The sequence below is a fragment of the Diorhabda sublineata genome, chromosome 6, assembly GCF_026230105.1.
Source record: "Diorhabda sublineata isolate icDioSubl1.1 chromosome 6, icDioSubl1.1, whole genome shotgun sequence".
In the NCBI taxonomy this organism is placed as follows: domain Eukaryota; kingdom Metazoa; phylum Arthropoda; class Insecta; order Coleoptera; family Chrysomelidae; genus Diorhabda; species Diorhabda sublineata.
This window is the reverse complement of record NC_079479.1, coordinates 5,753,241-5,780,658: the sequence shown is the minus strand read 5'-3', so window position 1 is coordinate 5,780,658 and position 27,418 is coordinate 5,753,241. Positions and strand designations below refer to the sequence as shown.

At 31.9% G+C, this 27,418-nt stretch overlaps 3 protein-coding genes across 8 annotated transcripts in view; all 3 read left to right on the top strand.

Annotated features, from left to right (window-relative positions):
- Window positions 1-7,265, top strand: part of LOC130444849 (pyruvate dehydrogenase (acetyl-transferring) kinase, mitochondrial) — a 37,614-nt gene extending 30,349 nt beyond the window's left edge. For both annotated transcript variants that reach the window (XM_056780138.1, XM_056780137.1), the window contains exon 6: window positions 385-7,265. In XM_056780138.1, coding sequence (XP_056636116.1) covers window positions 385-576 — 192 coding nt within the window. In that variant the 3' untranslated portion in view covers window positions 577-7,265. The remainder of the gene's footprint in view (window positions 1-384) is intronic.
- Window positions 7,266-11,623: 4,358 nt separating this feature from the next.
- Window positions 11,624-12,066, top strand: LOC130444848 (translation machinery-associated protein 7 homolog). The gene is made up of 2 exons (XM_056780136.1): window positions 11,624-11,706; window positions 11,791-12,066. Exon 2 carries the CDS (start codon window positions 11,792-11,794, stop codon window positions 11,984-11,986), a length of 195 nt encoding a protein of 64 aa, XP_056636114.1. The 5' UTR covers window positions 11,624-11,706; window position 11,791; the 3' UTR covers window positions 11,987-12,066.
- Window positions 12,067-13,978: 1,912 nt separating this feature from the next.
- LOC130444847 (atos homolog protein A) overlaps window positions 13,979-27,418 on the top strand; it is a 67,341-nt gene continuing 53,901 nt past the window's right edge. For 4 of the 5 annotated variants that reach the window (XM_056780132.1, XM_056780133.1, XM_056780128.1 and 1 more), the window contains exon 1: window positions 13,994-14,177. The gene's annotated coding sequence lies outside the window, so the exon portion shown is untranslated. Of the gene's footprint in view, window positions 14,178-27,418 lie in introns of all 5 variants that reach the window. The other variant, XM_056780135.1, reaches the window with a different exon arrangement.

Genomic DNA, 27,418 nt, shown 5'->3' with positions numbered 1-27,418 from the left:
CGATGGTAGTACCGGACATAGCGAGTACAAACAAAAATTTAGTGAAGAGATTATAGATTCTGATATTTTTTTCAATTTCACAGAAACGAAGGAAAGCATTATCACCGGAAATTTTAGATTTTTGGCTCCACCTGATAAGGTAGAAAACAACTAAATTCACAACGGGTATTAAGACGATAGTTTATACTGTTTATTTAAAACAACACATATATTATAACAAATTATCGTCTTTTTTTAATATATTTCAATAATCTGAATCAGTTTTAACAATAAAAGCTTTACATATACTTTTGACCAGTTTTGATGTCATCTGGATCATTGAGCATTGGTGCAGTTTATTCAATTGTTTATGATGTTTGTTTCTATTTTAATTTTTTATTTTAGGCATTGTCTAATGAAGCTAACGAGCTGTTACCGATTTTCAACAAAACATCATCAAAGTTTTATAGAACGATCGTTCAAACCAATGATTGGTCCAACCAGTGTACGGTCATAGGTGACAGACAGATCACTACAAAGTCGAAGAGGCACGAAGTTTCGCATTCGAATAAAGAATCTATGACTAGAGCGTTATAATACTGTAAACATTTTTTAAAAAAATTAGAGTAATGTAGAGTAACTCTAGTTTTGAGAGGGTGTGGAAAAATAGACTTTTAAAAAATTTTCGGTGTACATTTAGATGCTGCTTACTTATTAATTTTACTTCCATTTTCTCACAGAAAAGGTGACAACCACAAACACGACACCTTGTATCTATTCAGTGGAAAATTTTATAACCACCAATATTTTTTTTAGTTAATTAAGTGAGGGTAAAAGTGACCAATTATGCAATTTTTTGTTCATATATGACTAAGTTTTTTACAAATATAAACAAACACTAAATGTGGATGAATATAATACCAAAGTTGTCGTTTTTGTTCTTGTTGCTTATTTTTGTCTTTGTCATGTTTAATAAAGCAATTAAGTGAAAAGTAATAATAATGATACTCCACACTCTCAATCACACTAATTTATTTTCATTGAATAATTTGTTTCTTTTTTTATTTGGTGTGATCCTAATTTTGATTGTTAAAATTGGAATAGTCTTTTATATATTAAGGACATTCAGTGATAGTTGCTATATGAAAAAAACTTGTTGCTCCACATCGAATTGTATAGTTGTGGAAATGCTCTAAACCGATAGGCAATCAAATAATTTCCAGCTACTAAATTTTTCTATAAAATCCATGTAGGAGATCAAAAAAGGCAATTCGATCTTAAACTCTTTTTTTTTTATATTTTTTTAATCAGATATTCTGAGCATTTACATTTTTCAATTGCCTTACATCTGGAAATTTAGAAAGACTTCAGTAAAAGTACAGTTATTAAATACAAAATATTATGCTACCCTTTCTAAAGTTTCAATTTGGATGCTGTATTCTAAAGTTGCAGCCATAGCCCCATATGCAGTGGTAATATACGATTATTTAAGCAAAACAATAAAAAAAAACAGGTTTCGGTGAAAGAACTGAAAAGCAATGACATCTGTATACGATAAGTAAAAACTGTTATTAATAGAAAATTAATTGTATACTAAAGGATTTGTCTCACATGAAGGTACAAAATAGTTGTTTTATCCTGTTATTTTTTTAGAGAAAGAAAGTTTCTAATTCTCTTCTAGCAACATTGCTGCTTATCTTCAACCTTTATCCATGTTATCACCATGCTGCTCTCGTTCCTATATCTCCGAGTTCAAGTAATTTGCAAATATCTTCAAAAAAGGAACTTGTTGCATCCTGTATCAGAAACTATTTAGATCTAGATTGGGGATTACATTGGATTGCAATATTGTTTAATGTGTTCCCTATCATCTCCGTTTTCAACATTAGCTCGTCTTCCAATTCCAGAGTTCTAATAAATTCCATTGCCTGTGCTGGCTTCACCCTAACAGGTTTCTTTGCGTATATTTGCAACATGGAAACTTTCTAATACTAAGTCATCATAAGTGTACACTGCTACAGTACTTCTTTTTCCGTTATCTCTTTTTTTCTGAATCTTGTGTACTTAGTATAGGAACATTTTCTCATCCTACAGTTTGGTGAGTTAGGTCTGCCTATTTTTTTTGGTTTCCTTATCACCAGGAACCCAACTAAAAAGACTTGACTGTTTCATGAAGTTTTTTCAGCACTCCCATGTCAACTTTGAGTCGATATATGAGATCTCCGAGATTTGATAGTTGTTTGATTATCAAGTTCATTTCCAAGCATTTTTTAAGTTCTTTAACAGACGCTTATTGATGATGAATATTAAGTATCGCCATCTTCTACTTAACTTTGCTCCTGTCATGGTGTTTAAACTATCTGGATTCAATTTGATGTTTTTTTCTGGAATTTGGCCGGTATATTTTCTTTATCAGTTTTCCTTCTCACTTAACACAAATGTGAAGTGTTTTACGATAATTTTCTGAATAATTTTATCACTTTGAATATTTTATGATAAGATATAGACAATAGACATGGACCAGGTTTTTGCTCAGATTTTCTGAACTCTTGATTTGATCTATCGCCATTTGAAGATCTGTAATGACCTTAAGTGGAACAAAAAAAACGTCGTTTCCATATCTATAAATAAAATGTGGACAGAGAAGTTGATATATGATAAATTGAATTGATTTTTTATTGAAGTTTAGGACCTGATGTAAATAGGAAAAAAATGTTTTTAGATTTAACTTGGAAGAGGTAGAATTTAATGGTTAATTATGATTTGATAAAATCTGTAGTCTATAATAAGTACACTCGTAAGCAAAAAAATAGACTCAAGTCAAAAATCTATAGCTTTCATTTTTTTTATTTTAGCATATCAAAACCATTAGTGTTAGCTTTATGAGTAATCTATGTTGTAGGTAACGACCTCTTCCCTTACAATTTCTTCCCTGTATCTGTTGGCTGTTGATCCTCGCTCCACCGCAAGTTTCAATAAAAACCAACTTAGTTTTTGCTTCTATTGAAATCCTACTCAAACCATCCAGAAACCTCCTCTAAAAGCCACGTTATCTTTTGCGCAACACTGCGCGAATCTTTCTTCTGTCTTCTATTGATACCATGCAGACGCACTCTGCTTTTACCTGAAAAGAGAACGGAGCCCCATTATTCGTCCAATTAATGTGTTTTCTGGCAAATCGTAGACGGACTGCTCGATGGGTTGGAGTTAATTTGGGGCGAGTAGCTGTTTTTTTGACTCAAAATTAGCTGCCTTAAGACTTCTACTGACTGTCCAGCTACTCACAGTCACTCCTCGTTTTTCTCTGAACTTGTCTACATTTTACACCAGTGAGGGTGCGATTTCTCACCGATGTGTTGATCATCTCTCTCGGTTGTGCACTTTTTTTCTTCAGGAACCGCGTCTTCGATTAAAGAAACCTAACCAGTTTCTTGGTAACGACGGTAAACTCTTGAAACAGCAGACTGACTCATGTTCAGTGTGTTCGCCACTTCTCACTGACCTTGACCTTGCGCAATAGGGTGACCACTTGAGAAACTTTAGCATTTGTTGTGCACTTTTCAGATAGAATTCTTGTTTATTGTTAATGAAGATCTGTATCGGCTTACATTTGTTGGCTAACTAATAGTGGTGTGTTAGGTAGATAACCTTTAATAAGAGTCAGTTGCCCCTAATTAGCACTATTTTAAACAATCAAAAACGTGGTGGTTACCGATCATATCTTATTGTTAAATTTTATTAAGAAAAATACAAATTCGTGCTCAGTTTTTTTGTCATTAACTTGCGATTGCAGGGGTGACGCCTGATGCGATTTTTTTGTTCACGAGTGTATATTCCTAATACATATATAGAAAAATCGTCCCTTTTTATTAGTTCAATACCTATTTTTGATCCAATTATGGTATAAATAGGTTTTTTGACAGTATTGATTCCAGTTAATAGAGAACAGTCAATCAAAACGTCTCATTCTACCAATTCCTACTTATATGAATGTTGTTGAAATGGTTGCAGGAAAAAAAGTGCTCCAATTACAGGACATGATAACTCTAATCTCACATGAAATATTCAAAATCTTATATTGTTCGGCATTATACACCGACTTTATTGAAACTGCGCTTCATTGACATATTCTTAACCTTAGAAAAATAAAGGGATTTGGAAGTTTTGGAACCGTTGGTGATATTCATACTGAACACACTGTTGACACTACCACTACACCAACACTCACAAATACACTGTATGGCGCACGTTTCGATAACCAAGTTATCGTCTTCAGAGACTGAAGGTAAACTGTACTCAGTTCTCTGAAGATGGTAACTTGGTTATCTAAACGGTCGTCAGACAATGTAATTGTGAGTATTGGTGTAGTTGTAGTGTATACAATACAAACAACAGAAAGATAGGGAAAGCGACAAATTTCTGGTTAAGTTAAATTGAACTAATATGATAAGTATTCGTAAGTACAATAAAAATTCCATATAGTTAACCACTAAACTCGACTTTAACCTCAGTTTTTAATTAAAATTTACATTCTATGAAACTGTGTTTCCCAAATTATTTATTTTTATATGTGTAAATTAGGTTATATAATTATTTATTATACTCGTTGATCAAAAGAAAACTGACCAATTATTAGAATAAATCTACAAAAATGAGTGGGTTTAAATTGTAAAAAAAAATTCTTCGGGAAAGTCAATCGTTTTTAAAATACCAGATGTTGTGTTTTGCACATTTTTATGGTTAGTTCCAAACTACTAGCAGAATTATAATGCTGTTTACTTTGAAAAACAATGTATGTCTCGAATTTGTTTCTGAATTTCATAGGGAGTGCTAGTTACATCGTGTGAATACAAAACTCACTGTTTTTGAGATAATCCAAATATTTTGGCAAAATTGTGTACCGTTTTCACATCATTCTTATCAAAACATTTGACAATAAATTCTATCTGTTAAGGCACGGGATCAAAATTTCAAAGTATAATACTATAAAACTGGAAAAACATTAAGAAAATCTTTTGTTTATTTTAATTTTTCTTCAAATTCTCCCTTTTTATAATTTTGAAAACATAACATGATACCTATCAAAAAGATGTCTTCCTTCGAAGAAGATTGCAAAAAGATACACTTTTTTGTTTAAAAATTCAAAATAATCCAAGAAAACTCTTCCTCATATACATTAAAAATGGATCATTTTAATGGTTTTCAAAAATTTACAGTTTTATTTACTGGAAGAATAAACAATTTTGGTTTTTTAACCTTTTTTTTTCTTTTTTTCATTACTTTTTTGCAATCAGGGACGATTAAATGAAAAAAGTTCATGAAATGTGTCACCTATTCAAATAAAATACCGTCACAATGTTGCCAAGTAGCTTTATAATGGATAATTTTTTTACAAAACAAACCACTTTTTGCTAGTAATGGGGTCAATTTCTTTTCAAACATCCTGTATAATTTTAAAAGTATGATTTAACTCGATATTTTTTGTCGACAGAAGAAAATGATGGATCAATATACCAAAGATTAATAATAGTCGTCTATTGCCAATTTTACAATGATATCTTTGACTCTAGTGAAATATGAGTAGAACATCCATAAACAATTTTTAAGCTACCAAAAAATAATAAGAAACTATATACCGAATTTCAATGCACACCAACCATAACCTGTTTTCGAGAGATTCTAACAATTAAAAATGATACAGAAAAGAATTGTTAATTTATATAAATAATTATTAATTGCATGATGTTATTTTTAACTAATTCTGTGGTTAATTTAATTAATAGACAAACCCAGAAAAATCTCTAACAGAAATACTGTAACAAACTTATACAGATTCTGGTTATTTTTCTTCTTGACCTTTACCATATGAAAACAATTATCGATGTAACTTCCTTCATTATCTTAATCTATATGACTACTCAGTTAACATCTATTCTGGAGTGTTCTATTTATATTCTGGAACTGTTACAAAGAACATTAAGAATATTTGATCGGTATAGACAGGCTATAAATGCGTCTCACGAGAAGTGTGGAACGAAATATTAGTGAAGTGGAAAAGTCAAATATTGACAATGAAATCAATAATTGAATGATGGAAATCATGAGTATTAGAAGAGGATATAAAATAAGCAAAGGTGTAAGTAGGTTAGGCAACCTCGATCTAGATTATGTCGTCCTCCAAGGTTTGCCTTCGTTTCTATATCAGGTAGAACATCGGCAGAGCAGATGCTCGATCGTCTTTCTTCTTCGTTACACTGTTTGCAATAGTTACTTGTCCTTCCATTTCTGAAATCTTGTACCAATAGTACATTGTCCATTGATCACTCCAATATTCTTCTGAATTGAATGTTTCGTGAATCTTATTAGTTTTTTTGTAATCTCTTTATTGATCCTTGTCCAAATCTCTCTGGATATCGTGATCCTTATTCTTATGCCAATAGCATCTTTTAATAATTTCATCGGTACTAGCACTGTTACTGACAGCATTTTTTCCCCTCTTCCCACCGATAGGAAGTTTGTCTATCTGCTTTAGAGTTCCCTTCCACTTCATAGATCGAGGAGTGTATTGCGACAACTCATTACTACTTTTGATTTTGTGGTTTTTGATTCTATTGCTTTTAGAGCTGTCTATGTAGATTGCTTTTTTTTTGTTTGATTCACCACTTTCCCTTATCAGTCTAAAAGCCTTTTATATCGCGTAGAATTCCTCTAGAACGATATTATATCCAGTTTTCATTCTTCTCGACTTTTGCAGGTCCAGTTTATTTAAAACACAGCAGTTCCATATTTTGTTATAGTGCTATTTGTGAATATTGATATATCATTATCCTTTATGGTGGATTTTTCTACCCTTTCTTATGTTGTAAGAATTTTGATTTTCATCCTTTATTTGAAAGTCCGTTTTTATGATCATGTAGTCCATGCTCTGAGCTAATATTCTTTTTCCTTTTTTTACCCATTTCCCTTTTGATGCTACACCTTTTATGAAGAATTCTACAGGCTGCAAGCTTGGGATTGCTTCTAGTGCTACTTGAGCAATATTTCTCAGATCCGGTGATTCCCAGTGCTGTTCTGAACTGTTCCTGTACATAAATTTGACTGTAGAAAAGATATCAATGTAAGATTCGCAGATCATTGATTGATGTTAGGAAAATATACTTAAAAAAATGTAAAAATTGAATTGGTATAATAGAAAATATTTAAGATTAGAAATAAATATGTAAGTGTTAAGTTTCTCTAATACATTGTATATAATATTGAAAGTATTAAAAAAATTGGAAAGTAACGAAGGGTATGATTGAAAATTATATTTTTTCAATGTATGTTTTTGTACAAAAAAGCATTTAATATTTTGTTGAATAATGGCCCTTTGAATGTTTTAGTTTAAATTCACTCTTGATTGGAGGTAATTAAGTGCTGACTAAAATCCAACAATTAATTAAGATCTTTAGGGGAAATAAGAACTAACTAATCAGTTAAATATTCATGTAATGTTCTCAAAATTCCTCTAAATATTTTTATAGGTTTAAATCTACCAAAAGAAAGATATTGACATATTTGGAAGACTTATGAATTATTAGTAATCACTGTTAAGAGTTACAAACATCATTTAACTCATAATTAAGTTGAAATTTCTGGAACTATTGGTAGTATTCATACTGAACACACTATTTATCTTGCTACTACACCAAAATTCACAATTACACTGTTTCATAGGCGTTTTGATGACCAAGTTGTCGTCTTCAGAGTCTAAAGATACCCTGGTTATGGAAACCTGCATCAGTGTGTAGATGAAGTGGTAGCTTAAACTTACTTATCTGAAAGGAGTTGTTGATTCTAAATATATTTTAAAAAAAATTTTCAACATAATGTAAAATACAATCTGTCATTTATTCTGGGGGCCACGATATTTTTTAACTTCTAGTAAGATAAATAGTAAAAATTTCAGAGCAAATAAAGATGAATTAATTTAAATATTCTTCATTTATTTTAAATGGTTTTGTGGGTAGATGACTCAAAATTGAACTGTGCAAGAGTTTTTAAAACGCCACCATTTCGATCTTTCATTAGATAATTATCAAGGCTAAAAATATATAGTACATCATAACTCAAACGTTGATAAAGATAACAAGTATGGTAAGATGGGGGAATGAAGGTCAGTGTGCAATGCTCGTCACGTTGAAATCTTAAACTTCCCAAAACATTCTGCTATTGCCATCTAATATGGTGCCAACTAAAATTATTTACCAAGCGGTGCCATTTAACATCGCGCTTATTGAGTTTGACAGTAGTGTAAAGGTAAGTTTTGTTATTATAAAATAAAAAATTCAGTTAAAGGTATGCCTAAAGTTATTTATACCATTGAATATACAATTTACTATCGTATCCCATGCTCTTGTTAGATTTTGTGAAATTTGTATTTCATATTTTGGGGTTATGGCAATCATTATAAGCGGGCAATACCGGTCAGTGGTCGGTATTACCCCGTATCGAAAACATTAATTTCAGTAGTTATAAAAAGTTTGAATAGCCTTAGACCCAAAAATAAGACATTCAATTTTATCATGTAAATACCCAAAGGCGGTGTCCCATGTATCCGATTTGCAATGGTACCATCAACTTAAGGCGACCTTATATGTCAGAAAGATTTTTAACAATCCATCCGACGTCGAATGAATTGAATTTTGTCTTATTTTTTTTTATACATCGGATATTAACTACGGATGATAATCAGTTGCAGTTTGTTGAAGTCATATACGAAATCGAATAACTTCCATACATTTTGTAATTTTTACAAAAAAGGCTGGGGTGTAAAGGTTACAAATATTATACCATAACATAATGTACCTACTCAACTAAAAATTGTTACATGGGATATACAAAATAATTTCATCCGAAATGCATATTTTTTTCGGAATCGTACCATCATGAGAGCCCAAATTAAGGGGTCCATAATTGTCTTCATGAGAAGATTGATAAAAAGGGTGATATAATAGAATGAATATACTTTTGTATGCGTCTGAACCGATCGTCGAAGCATTTTTTTCCATTCCTTTTGAAGTATCTCCAAAACATTTGATTTATATGCATCAACCGCTTCTTTAGGTGTAGAAAAACATTGACCTCGCAATTTATTTTTGATTTGCAGGAATAAGAAGGAATCATTGGGTGCCAAACAAGGACTCTACGGGCGGATGACCCATCAATTCGATGTTTTGACTGTTCAAAAACGTTTTCGCTTAAACTGATGTGTGGGAGCTCGCATTGTCGTGGTGGAGAATGATTCGTCTTCTGCGATTTGTTTTCCATGATTCTTTTGGATATTTCGTTCAAAAATGCTGACGTATCATTTAGAATTTCTACATGTTGCACAAATCAAACGGTGGCGGCATGTCCAGTTATTTTGAAAAAACAGGCGATTATTTGCTTCGAAGGGCTTCGTGCGCGAAAAACTTTTATTGAATTTTGCTCGTCTTAGAAGATCCATACAGTCGATTGCTGCATAGTTTTGGGTTCATATCCATGATTCGTCGCCTGTCACGATCTTCTGAACGTCTTGTGAAGCACTGCGATTGAATTTTTTCAGCATTTCTTTGTACCCATCGCCACAAGCTTATATTTGACCGATTGACAAATTATGCCATATCTAAGGTGAACAAATCTTTTTGACAGCCAAAAATTCGCGCAATATTGAGTGAGCGAGTAAAACTAATGTATGCCTCAATATCATGATATATCACATGTGGATATTACAATATCAGTTTATGCACAGCATCAATGTTTTCTGGCAAAACAACCTATTTTGGACAACCTGCACGGAATTCATCATGTAACGAAGTGTGACAATGATTGAGTTCGGAAACACAGTGACTCGAGATGTTGCTTAATCACTTAAAGTGGAAGCGAGGGGATCGGCACACTGCTCTTGGTTTAATCCAATTCGAAACTCATGTTCACGATTTAATACTATTTTTTGAACGAAATAAATGTTTTAAGTATCTGTATACAAATAGCACTTGTTACATATTATGAACGTATTTTTCCAATAACTTTTTATCATATAATAATCCAGCCCTAAGATGAGAAAACAGTAGTGTATAAACTTTTTTCGTACTGTATTGTAAAATAATGGCTAAGATACATCTCCTCAAAAAAATCACTCAATACAACAAATTACTAACAGTGGTAGAAACCGGGGATACTTGATCTACAGGGATGCAAGATCCCTGTTTGATTTTACCGCTCCAATATAGTTATATTGTGTTTAGTTGGTAACACTGGTTGCGTACTATTCGGTTTTAGTAAACAATCTACATTGAACGCATTAGGTATTAGTTGCTGTGATTATTGTTTTTCTCATCTTCGAAAATCTTTTATGGTGAGCAGCGTTTATTATATTTCGTTGTATAAGTTTATTAAATCTAGTTTTATGTACATTTCGGTTTACTAAAAATGTATACATTTAAATTTTGCCTGCGTAAATCAGGGTTCCCCCCTAATGTCACTGTTATTGTCAGTAACAAATAATTCAATAATTAATTTGAGTTCGGTTGAAGTAAAAGTGTACTTAACGCCTCCTCAGTTAACTGAAATTCAGAAATCTGACATTATTTCCAAAATGGAAGATGGCTGTACTATGAGAAGACTGGCAATTCAATTACGTCTTAATGCGAGTACCGTAGCTAGAGTGAGGAGGCGATGGGAACAAGACGGCGTTGAATGGAATGTATCCATTTTCATTAATGAAACTCAACATAGAAACATTGGGAACTTTTTATGAAGAATAATTTTTTTGTGACACAGAGACAACAGAGCATTTATTCTGCATATTGAATTTAAAGTTCCTACTACCTACGAATGTCCTGTCTATTTGAGCAAAAGCCTTAAAGTGCGGCCTCATGCAGTTGTCGTTGGTCATGTGACAAGTTAGTTGAGGAATTGTAGCGACAAATTTGGAAATGTTTTATCTTTGGAGGATAATCGAGTAGTTCTTATTTTATACGCTTCTTTCTGGCGTTAAAAGGTGTAAATATTGGAAAATTATTGTCATATGATTATTTTACTTTCTCAACTATCTGTACTCATATTTTTATGACACTACTGTTTGTCATGGTGACCGCTGTTACTGAAATTTGTCGCAAAAAATCACGTGACCCAATTCGACGCTCATGAGCGACAAGCCACTGCTTTGGGTCGTACTATATTAGATACCTCGAAGGAGTACTGTAGAAATAAAGAAAAATAGGGGAGTCTACGTATTTTAGGGGTGCATAAAATATCTTTCGAGATATAAGTACAGTCCGACTGGAGAGCCAAAACGACTACCCAACAATCTATAATCTGCTCGTAGTGAGAATAATAAAAACAAATTCCATATTATTTGAATTAAGTAATTATTTTATATTTTTCACGAAACCAAAATATCTTTTAGTTCTGTAGAAAGTGTTAAGAAAGTTGCCTACCGTCAATATATTAAACCTACTATAAAATCTACACACTTGCACCTCTGTACAAAATATAAAATTTCCAAAGAAGACTACAACAATGTTTTCATATTTTTTCTAATTTTGAAATTCAAAAAAAAAATACAGTATCATGACACAGGGTAACCGCAAACGTAAACGGTACAATGACATAAACGATTAGAAGTAGAAGAAGAAACAGTTCTAAAAAGTCTGGTGCAGTCATATTTTTTTTTTGATTAAAAACCCGTGAAATTGTTGAAAAGTAAGTAAAGAAGGTGATTTTGGTAAACAAAATATTTATTCAAATTACATATTTAATATAATGGATAAAACTGCCAATTTTTAGCATGTCTGGTAGGGAAGGAGGCAAAAAGAAGCCGCTTAAAGCGCCTAAAAAAGAATCTAAAGATCTGGATGAAGATGATGTAGCCCACAAACAAAAAATGAAGGAACAGCAGAAAGCCTTGCAAGAGGCGAAAGCAAAGGCATCCCAAAAAGGACCCTTAGTAGGTGGCGGTATTAAGAAATCTGGAAAAAAATGACTATTTGCATTTGAAATGTTATAAGTTGTAAGGACGTGATTTCTATTTTAAATTAAATGTACCTCTGTATAATAAACAAATTTTTTTATATCTATATTCATTTGCAATACTTTTCATAAACTGAAATATTTATTGAAATATGAAAGTGGAAATATTTTTTTTATATTTATAACGAATATCACATTAGTTGGATAATAAGTGACTATATTTATTGAGTGCAACAAGAGGAAAATGAGGAAGCCAAAATAAAATAATTTTCTTAATGCTGTGATGAAAAAAAAATGGCACATATGATTTATTTGTTATAGGAATAGTGAGTTTTTTACTCCACCCTATAATTGGTCATAAAAATCGGAAAATGGATACTTTTTCTATATTTAACGAAAATTTTAACATTTTATTGATCGATGAAAAAATAATTATTCCTTTCATTAACAAAAACAAATTTCTATAAATCAATTGAATCATTGTGGAATTCGAGAAACATAACAAACGATGAGTGAATAAGAGGAATCTTAATCTAATTTAAAAAATGAATAATTTGTAAAAATTGTATAAATTTTTATATTCAATTGTTTTTGTTTTAAAATGTTCATTTTTGTATGTATAATATACATTTTAGAAAAAAAATTAAGTAGTTTCTAGAGACAAATCGAACACTTTTTGGTTTTTAGAATTTGTATGGACCAAAAAAGTGCTACAATTTTTTATTTCATGCTTATTTGTCTTCAATTCGCCGAAAAAATGTAAAAAACATTGTGGACTCCACTACCAAATAATAAACTTTTATTCCAAGCGATCTGCTAATCAGTAATAGATAATACAACAAATCTGGGTCTTCCGATCAAAATTCAAAATATAATGTAAAATATAGGTATTCTAAATCTTTTGTTGAATAACTTGCATGATATTGAGAAATATATGGTTAGAATCTTGGTTTTGTAGAACTTCGAACATAAATGAATAAAATTTTTTCCATTAGAAGAGGGACATTGTTGCAAACAAATTTTAAAACCCATAGACATCTCTAGATGAATTTACACAATTTGTAGAACTAACACTCATCTCAATATACTTGAAATTTGAAATTAAAAGATATAAACAAATTAATGACTAGTATGGGTCAGGCATATCAAGTTTTATAGCTCAATTAGTAACTGAAGATCTGGAGGAAAATAATAAGCAAACTTAATTATTCCTTTTTTTTTTATTTTGTGCTTGATTATATTATTGCTGTACCAACAAATGAAATTCAAAATATAAATCAAATATTCACTTCTTTTCAAACAAAACTCCAATTCACAATACATATGGAACAAAACTGTAAAATTAATTTTATTAACATCACCCTCTATAAAGTAAATAAAAACAGAATGGTATACAAAAACAACTTGGTCCTTAAGATATTTAATCTCTAAAACATATTTTATTCCACAAAAAAGATAAGATTATCAGAAAATAATTACATATTCAAAAAAAGGATAAGCAAATCTACAGGAACAGAATCACCGATTATTGGAAAATGTTATATTAGTGTCACAAAGAACAAAATATTTTAGTCTTCAAATCACCACAAAACAATATAAGTGATAATTGAATTATTTTGATGCCATTTACATGGGAGAAACATCACAATATTTGAATAAAAGATTAAAAATTCATCAATATAAAAAAATAAAACTGAATGAACAAACTCCTAAAGAGCTTAAAACATATGTTTATTTATAAAACAGGTAAGATAAAAAAACATAAGCAATTTAAATGAATTGTGTAATTCTATTTTATGAATTCCATGTAATAATTACGAAAAATTTAAATTTAATTGCTTCTTTTCTCTTAATTAAACCTCAAATTTCAATAGTGATGACGTAAAGTCTTCGTAATAAATTAAGTTACCCTGTAGATGTAACGTATGTCTTGCGCAAAGTTCCTGATATTTTAAAAATCACGCGCAGGCTGCCTGCCTCCTCTCTACAATTCAACTTTACACTTGACAAAAACAGCTGACTAGTTTTGAGTGAACCTGCGATCTGTCAACTACTGTTATCATAACAAAGTGAAGTAGTTGTGCATTGTGCATAAAACTTTTATCAATTTTCCATAATGTGTAATGAAACAGTTGAAAACTATTGTAGAACTGTTGTTATATAGCACTTGAGGTTTTCGCGCAGCAATTTGGCGATCAAATAAGGTAAATATCCTTTACAAATTGAAACAATGTTAGATAAATGGGTGCCATTTTGTCTACAAATAAATTATACGAATAAATATTGTCATAGTTTCGCATGTGTCATATGTTGTTTTTATATAAGTCCAATTATGTTTTATATAAAACAATGATTAATCAAGTTATTCACGTTTCTTAACCTTCTATTGAATTAGTTGGAAGTTGGACATATTGTTCAATACAATTTACGCAATGTTCCATTTTCTTTCGTTACTTTTTGTTAATTTTCAAATTGGTACTATTAATATCATATTAATAGTGTATGTAACACTAGTTATTGTCGCGAGAAAGGAGGTTTAGCTTTTCTTAATCACAGCTGGTGGAATAGTTGCATACATGTACATGTGCTTAGCTACAATACTTATGCAAGATACGTTTATACAGGGACGAACGTTAAAACAAAATATTGTTTATTCCATTATATTGAAATATTTTATCGAGTAATATATTATCGCATCATATGTTGTATGCAGGGTGATCTAAACAATAATGAATTAGTTGAGAAATATTATTACAATAAATGTTTGATGTAATAATATTAAAGGATTTTACGTTCATTGAAGTATATGTTTCCTAAAATATTTTTACTTAATTTTTTTTTGGAAAATCGCAAAAAAAGAAATGAAGGTATACCAAGTACAAAACAGCATTAAACAATGGATCTTCGATTCGAGAAGCGACATATTACACAATAAAAGTAAACGTTATAGAAGCTACCTAAAAGAAAAAATAAATTCATCACAATAGAAGGCAAAATAAAGAAACATCTTAAAAATGATACAGTAAAAATGGCAGATACAAAATCCATACAAAAAATGGAGTATATTTAGATCTTAATAGGTATAAAATTGAGGGAGACATAAAGAAATAGTTACAAAAGAGCTATGGAAGTCGAAGGCTTGAATTTTTTGCTTTACTGTCTTATTTTCTTTCATTTCTGCGTGTTCAAGCCTTCTTCTACAGCTGTCGTTTACTCATTCCTTTGTTTTCTTCTTTTTTATCCCACTTTATTCCTTTTTTTGTAGTTCTGCTACCATATAGTTACATTACTTTCTGATTTATTCATCTTTTCTAGAGTACAGTAACTTTTCTTCCTCTTTTATATGTCTTGTGTATTTTTCCTTCCCAATTTTTTTCATTTTCATTATTTCTTTCTTTTCGTTCAAATTTGTTTTTGCACAAATTTTCTAATTATCTTAATACTTCATTTATGTTTTTTTTTTCTTGTCTTTGATAGAATCACACGTTGATATTTATGATCATACAAGGTTGCTTTATCGTGTATCGGCTGTTCACGTAGGAACGCGGAGCACGACCTTTACCTACCTACTCCACGCTCAGAATTAGTTGAGGGCTCAATACTTTACAATGCAAAAAAATGCTCAATCACTTGCCAATTGAAATCAAATCGATATCATCTTTTCCCGCATTTCGCAATAATTTGAAATCATATTTAATGGAAACTCTGTTTTTACTCTCTAAACGACTAAGTAGTATATCTATGTTTGTTTTTTAGTTTTTACAAGCTTTTTTCTACAAATTGTAACAATTTTTTGACAATTAAGCATTTCCTTCTGTATATTTCCTACGCTGGGTACGCTTCTAGGGTGAGTTTTGATAATGTAGTTGACAGTAGCACGTACTTTCTCTTCTATGGTAAAGTTTCTTTTGTACATGAATGTATAGTGTTAATTGCCTTGGTTGGTGTTAATTGCATCCGGAGTATTATATTATTTGGTTTTTCTAACTACGTAGACTTATATTTTCATAACTATTTTGTTAGTATCTGGTACTAGATTATTGGTTCATCATCCTCTTCGGTATCCACATTGATATTTACAGACTTGCTGGTCCTCATACAAAAGAAAAGGTCAAAAAGAAAAACTAGAATTACCAGTTAAAAAGAATGAGTCTGAACAGACTTGCAAATATATGAAATAACAAAACGTATAGGGACAGAGTGCCAATTGGAAAAATGATTGATGGATGACCTTCAATCAACAAAAACTGAGTAAAATGTAGACCATTAGAAATGGCTCTAGTGATGCTTATTGTTAGAAGATGAAGTGAATGAAAGAAGAATGAAATAGAAACAAAGAAAATTTATAAATTAAGGCTCCTTTGGTGAAAGATAGTGGGTTTTTAACTTATGTTCAACTTTATCATATGTATTTGTTTAATGTATTACTGAATATTGTTTCCCATTAGGAGTTCATACTCATCACTACATTTCTAACTATTTAGTTAGTGCCGTTAACGTGCTTTTTGATGATACAAACTATTTTTTTCTGAATTTTAATGCTAAAACATGTTAATCATTTCAAATTTGTTGTTCACTTCATGTCAATATTTATGAGAACATTAACAAGTGAATTTATTTTATGTGTACTGTACGAGGGTGGTCCCAGAAGTTTCTGATCTGGTTAGATTAGGTTAGGTTTGGACAAGAGAACGCTTGGCGCAAGATGGTTTCCGCGTTTGCTCACAATGGAACAAAAGCAGCGTCGTGAAGATGTTTTCATCGAATTTTTGGCAATGTTCCACGTAACAATGGAAGAGACGTTGATCCATCACTTCACACCCGAAACAAAAGGACAATAAAAATAATGGATTGAAAAGGGAGAACCGGTCGGTTGTTTGGGATGCGATTTTTAAGTGACTATCTCGAAAAATGCAAAACTATAAACGGCGAGTATTATGCGAACTCACTGCAAAGTTTGAACAAAGAAATCAAGTAAAAACGGCCGCATTTGGTTAAGAAGAAAGTGTTGTTTCATCAAGACAATGCACCAGTTCACACATCCGTTATTTCAAAGGCAAAAATTAATGAACTAAAGTGTGAATTGCTACCTCATGCCCTCTATTCGCCCTCTCGGCTTATTTTCTGTTCCCAGACTTGAAAAAATTGCTCAATAGTCGAAGATATTCCACCAATAAAGGGTATCAAACTCATTAAAATCTCTGGGAAAAGTGTATGGAGCTAAAAGGAGATCACGTTGAAAAATAAATATATTTTTTCCAAAATTTTTGTGTTTTCTTTGTTGGGACAGGTATATCTGGAACCATACTCCTATAGTATACAGATCATCAAATGTTGGAAAGTAATTTAAAGTGTGAAAACCGATTAAACTGTAACCTTGACTATATACATTTAGAAAACCTTCTGGATTATAAAATATAATCAACATTTTTGCTAAAAAAACACAGAAAAAAATAAAATTACTATTTTAATCGTATGTTCAATAACTTTCCTATGTAAATAACCTATTTCTTTACAAGGGTTTGTTATACTGTATACCTGAACATGTTTAGATATGTTATAAGCCCTTAAGCATCCCAGAGACTGAATCGCCTTCTATTTAGGATAAAGAAAGGTTGTTATAGTTTATTTGAATTGTATGACAGGGCAGTTTTTCTAGCAAGAGTCTATGTAAGGATATTTACTCAGATAATTTACAATCTGGAAAATACTTTTGGTCTATTAGAAATCTTAATCTTTTCTAAGAAAGTTGGGAGATACGCGTGATATTCCACTAGCAACAGATAAGGAAACCTCTTCTTGAATATCATCACAATACCAGCACTGCATAGGAAAATCTTTCTTATACCAGGGCCATTCATAAAATATACTGTATTCTACATATTCCTGTTCTCCACGTAGAATTTCCATCATCATTGTATGACCCCTAAATCCACTAATTAGTGACAATCATTTATTTTATTCATAAATTACGAACTTATTTTCCCAATAATAATTCCATACCATTTTAGAAATGGAAAAGTTGCCAATACATACCAAAAATCCATTGAACTTAAAGCTATTTAGGTATACCGTTATTTAGACGATGACGTCAATACAGGAAATACTAAATTGTAAAGTGACCTTAAGAGTTCGAGCGTGAACAAGACGTAGGGCTAGAAACCATTCAAACATTTATATTAATGTGATCAGTATCATAGATTATGTATCAGTAATAACAGATTAAATTACTTAACAAACAAATCTAACTAGTGGTCTTATCAGTGGCGTTTCGTTAACAAGTTGATTGATGAATTTCCTACAGATTGTCATATCGTTTTCATACATAAAATATATTCACATTGTAATAGAACGTCACGTTTTACTTTTTTAATACAGTACGTGATAAAATTTGCGTTATGGAACGTACGCTCAGGTGCAAAAGTTGACGAATTACAAATTTTTTTATGAAAAATTGGAATTCATGGTATTTTCAAAAGTTAGAGTTTCATTTCATAGCAATAAATTGAATTGTTATCGGGTTGATTATAAGAACCAGACCAATTTCGTGTTAAAATATTTTGAGTTCAGAATTTTGATGTTACCAAGGCCTTCCACAACGTTGGCAGCACATAAAGACACTTTCAAGCGAAATATAAAGAATTACACACATTTGGTAACGATGATATTTGAGGTAGTACAAGGTAGCATCCTAGGACCAATTCTGTATCCGCTTTATACAGTTGATCACCCTACAACAGATGTCACTATCTTGCAGGTGATACGGCGATTGTAACCTCAAACAGAAACGCTGTCACTGACGAGTCCAACAAAGTAGTATTCCACCCGCGGCGTACACAACATTTTTTAGACGACGTATAAGATCCAAAACTTTTTCAATTACACTGAGGAAAGAAAGTAAATAATAGAGAATTATAAACATTTTTTGATATTTGCAATGTCAATATTAATTTATTAATTATTTGCAAAAAGTAATGTTGATTGTACCTACAGGACAATTATTAATATTTATTGGATTGGATGCATATGGAATATTTATATGTCCACTAGATGTTGATGGAATCTGTGTAGATGTGTTTGTGTCTTCGATAGAATTTGTTGTTTGATTCGTATTTTTGGTGAAAGAAAGTATTCTGTTAGCAATTTCAATCTTGTTTGTTATTGAGTCGTCTATATAAGCTTTAAGGTTATGCAAAATCATCGAAGTGAAACTGTCAACTGTCAACATTGAAGTGACTAGACTAACACTTAAGGAAGTTGTAGTTGTCTACTCCAGAGCGTCCCGAAAGTGTTTTGCAGTACGGAACACAGTACTCAACTGTCACTTTCACTACATGGAACACTCAAAACGCAACTTTAGGTATGTAAATGAATACAGAACGACAACTTTCAGGTGGCGTCGTCTAAAAAATTTATAAATGAATGAATACCTGGCGTATCAGAACGTATAATTTAAAATCTGTTCATTACTCCAAAAAGACGACTTCGATGTCTATCTAGACGGCGCCTAACCTGGTTAAGTAAATATGGCTGAAGATATTACACCTTTGCCTGATTTACAGGAAAATGTACTAGCTGAGATCGTTCATCCAAACTATCTTTCACTAACAATGTACTTGTATACAAAACCATTAAAAGCCTATATGGTGACATGGAATTCAAATCTGGGAATCAGCATGCATCATTTTGAGTAGACAGATTCTACTTATGCGATATGATAGTAGCCAGAGTTTTATTTTAAAAGCGGCGTGCTAGATTAAGTCAAACCGCCAACTAGGGTCTCTTCATGTGTAACTTCAGTTGAACGGCCTGAACAGGAGTAGTCCTTACCACTTTTCAAAGTATATTTTTCGCAGAAGAAAACTTGAATAATGGAGATCGAAGTAACGTTCTGCTCTTAAAGAAGTCCAGGTTTTATTTACACGAAACGGTCACCACAGTATCTAGAGAAGAAAAGAATACCCAAAGCATTAGTGCTGAAAGAATAAGCTATGAGGAAGACTAAGTGTGATGTACATTCCAAGGTACTTATTTCTATAATGTAAGAGAGGTACATATTCGATAAGCATGTGGTACCTTGTGGTGGATCCAGACTGTGCTAGGATCAGAAGAGATCAGCATAGTATGTATGAATTAACCAGCTTTCAGTTTCGAACTCAATCCAACCGAACATCTATGGGACACATTGAAAACACGTATTTGAAGTTACCACTTGCAAAGACTTCTTTAGTCTTAGAGCGGTGCTTCTTCAATCAATATAAGGCAAAATGGGCCAACTTTTTGTTCAAAATTTTATTGCCATAATATCGAGATGTATTCAAGTCAGTATAAGAGCTCGAGGAGGAGGAAGTATTGAGAACAAATACTATAAACTTCGTTCATCATTAGCCACATGCACATCAAGTCTCGAAATAAGCAATAGAAGTCAAACTCTAAACTAATTATGTTGTCAAGGATTTTTACATTTTTACAAACATCGTGATGGATGTCCATCAACTGTCCTAATCCACATCTTGTGCTTACAGACCGTCTATTCACAATTGAGCAGTCAGCGAGTGGTGGGTTATCTTGGTGCTTTGTTCAGACTTTAATTGAATCATATCGTTCGAAATAACAGTTTGAAACTGATCCAGATTTTCTGGTCAGCATTAATGATGAGTCATGGTGCATGTAGTTAGGACCCAGAGTTTGTTCTCACAGGTCAGAGCTTGAATCAAACCTATCAGTGTTCGTCAAAAAAGTTCCTGTTTGTGGAATATAGGGGACGACAATGCACCTGCACACATCAATATCCGTCCAAAGACATGGTAACGCTGCTCCACACATCTTATTCTCCTCATCTGGTCCCGTGTGACTTTTTTATTGTTTTCACGCATAAAAGATATTTTTCAATCAGTGAAATAACTGTATCACTTGTAATGGAGAGTAATTTGAAGAGAATAATTTTGTTTTATGAAAATTTTTAAATTCTATATTTTGGTGTCCTTCTTCATACATATTTGTTACAATAAAGATTCACTTTTGGTACGGTCTCAATTGCGACTTCTTGTATATCATTAAATATAAAATGCCTTTTAGAGCCATAGCTTGAAAGTTGTTCCCTTCCACTCTTTTCTATTATTTGCTTTCGTTTCCCAGTCCTGAATTCCTTTCTCTCTCTTTTAGATCTTTCATCAACTTTTCCTTGGTCTTTATTTTTTCTTGGTCCTCAATGTTCTGTGTCCATCATTTTTTTTGTTGCTATAAAATCTGGCATTCTCTATATACCTAGCCACTCTATTTTTTGGATTTCATTATTTTGCTTAGTTCTTTATCTCCAAATATTTCGTTTTTTGTTCTTCTTAGCCATAATTCTCCCTCCTTTTTGCCTTCCCCTTGAATATTTTTCTTTCCCAAATATCAACTTCTCTTCTTCTGCTTGATTTTAGATTTCTTCTGTTTTAAAATTTGTTTCTTTTTGATAATTTTTAAAAGATAGATAAAAATTGACGTTTCGACATTTGTTTAAGTCTTTGTCAAATATGATAAAAAAAGATCTGAATAATTTATTTATTTATAGCTCTATTTTGTAAATTCTAATAAAACTACAAATAATTTTATTGATTAAGTACTGCTACATATTTGAGATGTAGGGACCAAGGAAAAATTAATTTTTCTTATTAGAACAAAGTTCTAAGTTGATTTCATCCTTATTTTGATATTCATGATGAAGGTGATCTATAGATCAATATAAATAAGCAAATTGTCAGAGTCAATATCATATTTTGATAAAGACTTAAAAAAAAGTCGAAACTTCAAAATTTATTTCTTTTAAAAATTATCAAGAAGAAACACAAGAGACCAAAAGTCAAGAACATTTAGATGCATTAATTATTGGTTTGTATAGCTTCGCCTTTCGAGAGATATTTTTTGGAATTCAGTTCTCTGAATTTTTCCTTCTCTTCCTCGTTATTGCAATTAGTTCTGTTGTTTTTAGTGTCTCTGTTGTGTTCAAACCGATTTTAATTCTAATACTAATTGAACAGCGTATTAAATAACGGATCTGTTTTAACCCTGTGTTGATCTAGAAACATTTTGATATTCTTTGGTTTACCTTGTCGTTTTATTATGTTCGAGTGTCATTTTGGTTTTTTTTTTGGAACGTTAAGATCGTTCATAATTCTGTAGAAATAATTTCTATTGACAATATCGTTGCTTTTTGATAATCTATTAAACCTGAATAAATTGACATATATTCATACTATATCTTTGCGTTTGCTTCAGAATGATAAGATGGTCTGTGACTGATCTCTCAGATCTGAAATTGGTGGTGTTCTAATAAGTTTCTCCAAATTCTTTCCACCATCTTTTTAAGATCTTTGCCATTATTTTTTAGACTGTATCTAGTCTCTTTTCCTTTCTTGTATATTGGTACCATTATTGATTCTGGCATTGTCTCTTCTTCCCATATATTATTTATGAAATCATAGATTCCCGTCTTTAGTGCAGTTCCACAGTATTCGATTAATTTTTTATTCTATTTAGTCTTCTTCCGAGGATTTACCATTCTTCTGCCTCTGTATTCCTCATTCGATGGCGGCAATATATTTCCGTTATTACTCCAATTTTGGGTTGTCGTCCTCCATCGCTTTTTGTATTCAATATTTTTCTGAATTGCTCTTCCCATCTTCGGATTATTTTGGTCTTATCCATTGTTTCCCCATTCTTATTTTTTATATACATATAGTCCACTGCTCAGCTTGCCATTTATTGTATTTTATTTCTTCTATGCGCTTTATTCTGTTCTTCATTTTTTGCCCTACATTTTGGTACTAATAACTACTAAAAATTGATTCGAATAAATCGTTCATATTTTTGTGTTTTGAATATATTTTGAAACATAAAATTTTTGCTTCTGATATCCTTTGTCTCGAAATCCTATCATTGTGGTCTTCAACCCCATCTCTATTTCATTTTACCCACACGGAGTTCGACAAAGGCCGGTCGTCGACAGGGACAGGCTAGACGTTTTCACGTTCCTTCAGGTCAAAATACTCGACGTGTGGGGGAGAGTGGTAAAAAGTTCAATGGACCTCGTGAAACAACTGGCTTGTCTGTCTGTTTATAAACATTGATATTATTAAAAATGGGAAGCAAATAACGTTTTGTGTTGTGAATCGGTACGAACAAGTTTATTTCGAATATTTGTAGAATGCATTTATTTATTTTGTTGACGATTGCATGAGAACTTAACACAAGGTATGTGAGTATGAAAAATGAAATACTGGGACTCAAGACATGATAGGGATGCGTCTGACATTTTTTTTTTAATTTAGTGTCTGTTTAAAATCGATAGACAGCAAAAGTTCTGACAATAATTGTGGAAACCTTGAATCAGGTAGGAAAGGCAGAACATAAAACTCGCTTTATTTAATTTATGACCAATCAATTGAAAATAAATTTGCAAAAACAATTTTTGTACACCCTATATACCAAATTGATAGTTTCTATAGATACATTTTCACGAGAGACTTTCCTTACACTTTACCTGACAAGTGTTTGTGGATTTCTATCGGAAATTTCTCTTTGTAAATATATACAGGGTGTTTCAAAATTTATATAATAAAATTCAGGAGGTGATCGATAAAATTATCATGGATCTTTCCTATAACAAAAATTAGCTTATCCCTAAAAGCTGATGATTAAAATTGTATATTGAATTATTCTTCTCATTTATATAAACAGTTTTTATAATAAAACAGGACGGATGAATCGATTCACACGGTGAATTTATTTCTTTATAAACTAACACTTATGTCCACACTTAATATCCCCCGCTCAATCCATATGAGAATTAGGCACGAAACCCTATTGAGACTTTTAATCAGTTTCATAAAAGTTGGTCAAAACCAATCCCCTTCCTCCAGGGAAACTTTCTCACATTTCATTGGTGGTTTTGACGGGTTTCGAGCCCATGGAGGCTATTAATCAGCTTACTTCAATATATCTTTATGCTAAGTTTCACAGAAACTGGCAGAAACCTTTCTTCCATAATAATTGAGCTGAATCCTTTATTTAAATGCACTGTTTAGTTCACTTTTGTATTTACTTGTCACTGTTCTGATGTGTTCACTATTCCATCAAATTGTTGACCGATTTGCGGCTACTAGACTCACGCTTTATATATCAAAACCACAATCTAGAGCCTTCGATTTCTGGTAGTTTGTAGTTTGTCGTAAACTAACGAAAAGGTCTTTGATGAAACATTTAAGATAAACAATTAAGATAAAAAAAAATACTACACGTTCCCGCCAAACGTTAGCTTCGATAAGATATAAGGACAGGACCGGCTGCACGGTCTATATCAGTGGGCAAGTTCATAACACTACTTTTTTCCCTAAATTCGAATATTGAAACCTGAAACATGCCTGTTATAGTAGTTCTATTCCCTCTTGAAGGAGGAAACTAACCAACTTGTATTTTAATAGTCAGTAATGTTTTAAATTGGAATTCTATGTCAATAGATTATTAGTTTTTTGCCTACAAATCGCTTTGGCCATATATATAGCTGACTCGAATTACAATTTAATACAGCCATGTGTGATCCTTGACCTCTTGACTTTCCCTAATTCGCATATTTCGAAGATCATCCGTGACATTGCCCAAGCATCTCATTTTTGGCTTCGTCTATTGCACATGTTAACATTCAGAACTTTTTTGACATACGGGAGGACTTCCATACGTTGAATAGGTATGTCCAGACCATTGGTTTCTTTTGTAAAACTAAATATGTCTTGGTTTTTTAGAAGGTAGCTTATTTCAGAATTATATCGAATACTCCATTTATCTCCCACTTTGATACCTCAATTTATCTCCTACTTTGATACCTCCATTTATTTTCCTTATGACTAATCTTTCGATTCTTCTAAATCTTCATTTGTCGTACTCTGTCAGCGTCCACACTTCATCACCTTATGGGACCTAAGATTATATACTCGATAGATCTGCCACTCTGGATACAAATTTGATGACAAAGTTTGATCCTAGCGACATCTCTCAAATTGGTTTAGTACCAAGAAAAAAGATTTCTATAATCAAAGATTTTATACACATTTACAAGATGGACGTTGTTCATTCAATAATCTTGCTTGTTTCTCGATGCATGATTGCAACTTAGTTCCAGAATCCAGATTGACAAACATTCAAAAATAAAACAAACCAAAAAGTAAGCTTTTAGATGTAAACCGATAACATAGATGGCGTTGAAAATCGTCCTGAACTTCTCCTATTCTCAACTGGGCGATTAAGAGTTTTGTAGATCTGCGTTTGATCATAAATATCCTTATCCGAATGATTCAATGATAATCTTTTCTCACCGAACCAGGATGGAACTCAACCAATTTTGTAAATCTTCTTTCAACCACTTGGTTGTGGGCAATTTTTCCAAAAGTCTCGGAATTAAGTTTAATCGTTCAATGAAACAAAATACCAAAATTAAATAAACGAATTGCAAAATACGCTTCCAGGACTTTGGCAATACAAAACTAGTAAAATTCACTTCTTTTATGTGTGATACTGGGTATTAAACGCGCTTCGTTACATCAGTTTTACGTTTGAAACTCTCTAATTTTTTCATATGGGGGGTAAATTAACATCCCTCACCTCATTTCACCATATTTATCATAAACTTAACTCTTAATCTTCTAATGTTTTATTAGAATCAAAAGATGCGAAGGTGTGATTACTTCGAAAACAGTGAACTGAGAACGCCCCATACGTGAAATTATACCCTGAATGTTGACATATCTCTTTAGAATATTTTTAAATACAAAAATTTTGACTATTTACATAAAATAATTCTCTCTATATACCTCGATACATATTGAGTTACTCAGTAACATATTATATATTTTAACATACAACCGGTTTTCGCGTAATCGATCCTCTTCAGTACAACTATTCTACCCCATCAAGACTCTTATTTCAATAGAAAGCTCGTATTAGTTCCTATCTATATATTTCAAGCTTCAATATCTATGTTTATCACATTCAACCAAGTGTTTAAGGAACGCCAAGTATCGATTACTTATTATCTACCACCTGTGTTTGTTACGTATTACCGGTAATTTAATATATATAGAATCAAAATAACTGGATACAATGCATCGATAAGGTTATTTTTATATTTATAAAGTTGTAGGTATCCACCACAAAAGTTTCCACATCGAAGTTTGTTTTGCGTTTATGAAAATATTAAAATCAATTCAAGGTTTCCTTATCAAAAGTTATTTGTAGGTGTTGCATAAATCAGCAGACTTCTGAGTTTCGGAATCAAATAGTTCATTTTCAATGGTGGGTATATTACTTTATTCATACACTAAACTATGCGTTAACTTATTACTATTCACTTATCTAATTTTTAACATACTAATTTATAATACACAGTTTACTTTTGAGTATTCCGATTAATTTACTACGTCATCAGATTATTTACTGACTGCTACACCTGCCCCTACAACTGATTTCTAGATATTACGTTACTCTACAAGTCGTGTGACTAACTAAGAAAAACACATGTTTTTGCTAAAAATCAATTTTATTCATCAAGTAATCTTCAAAAGCAATACAATAATTCCAACGCTTCTCCAACTTCTCGATGACATGCTTATAGGCTCCAGTTTCAGCAATTGAATAGTCAGTAGTCACTGGGGGACAGATCTGGACTGTACAGTGGACGAGGAAGCAATTAGAAGTTTAATTCGTTCAATTTAACCATCGTTGTGAATAAGTGAATTTTCTTGAAGAAACAGTGTTTTTTTTTCTTTGTCATATGAGGCCATGTGCATCCCAATATACTGAAGCCATAACCTTCCCAGCTGACTGTTGTGCCTTTGGACTCTTCAGACGTGAATCACTGGCTGCAGTCCACTCGGATGATTCCGTTTTGATTGAGGAGTGAAGTGATGGATCCATGTTTCAACCATTGTCACATATCGACACAAAAAATCTGACTTATTACGTGTAAACATGGTCAAACACTGTTCTGAATCATCAACGCGTTATTGTTTTTGATCAATTTATAATGGTCAAATTTTTATGCATATTTGATATGATGGATATTTTTGAAGTTTTCTGGAATAACCACCTAAATTGAACGAACAGAACGTTCACTATCGTCGGTATCTGTACAACCACAAATGGTTCTTATCGATGAAGCAGAGCCTGGATAAGACTTTCAAAGCCATTGCTTTAAATGATAAATTAACGAAATTTTTTTAAAACTAACAAACGTAGCTCCATTTAAATGGCTGTAACTTTTTTGTGACTAATCGAAATGTCATGAAATTTTACATAGTTGGTACTTCATAAATGTCATATGGATTTGACAATAACAGAGCCATCTGTGTGTCAGTCACACGACTTATTGAGTGATGTAATTCTGGTCTAGAATGTAAACAAACACAAA

Coding starts and splice junctions, on each gene's coding strand:
- LOC130444848 (XM_056780136.1), top strand. CDS start 11,792: ATGTCTGGTAGGGAAGGAGGCAAAAAGAAGCCGCTTAAAGCGCCTAAA.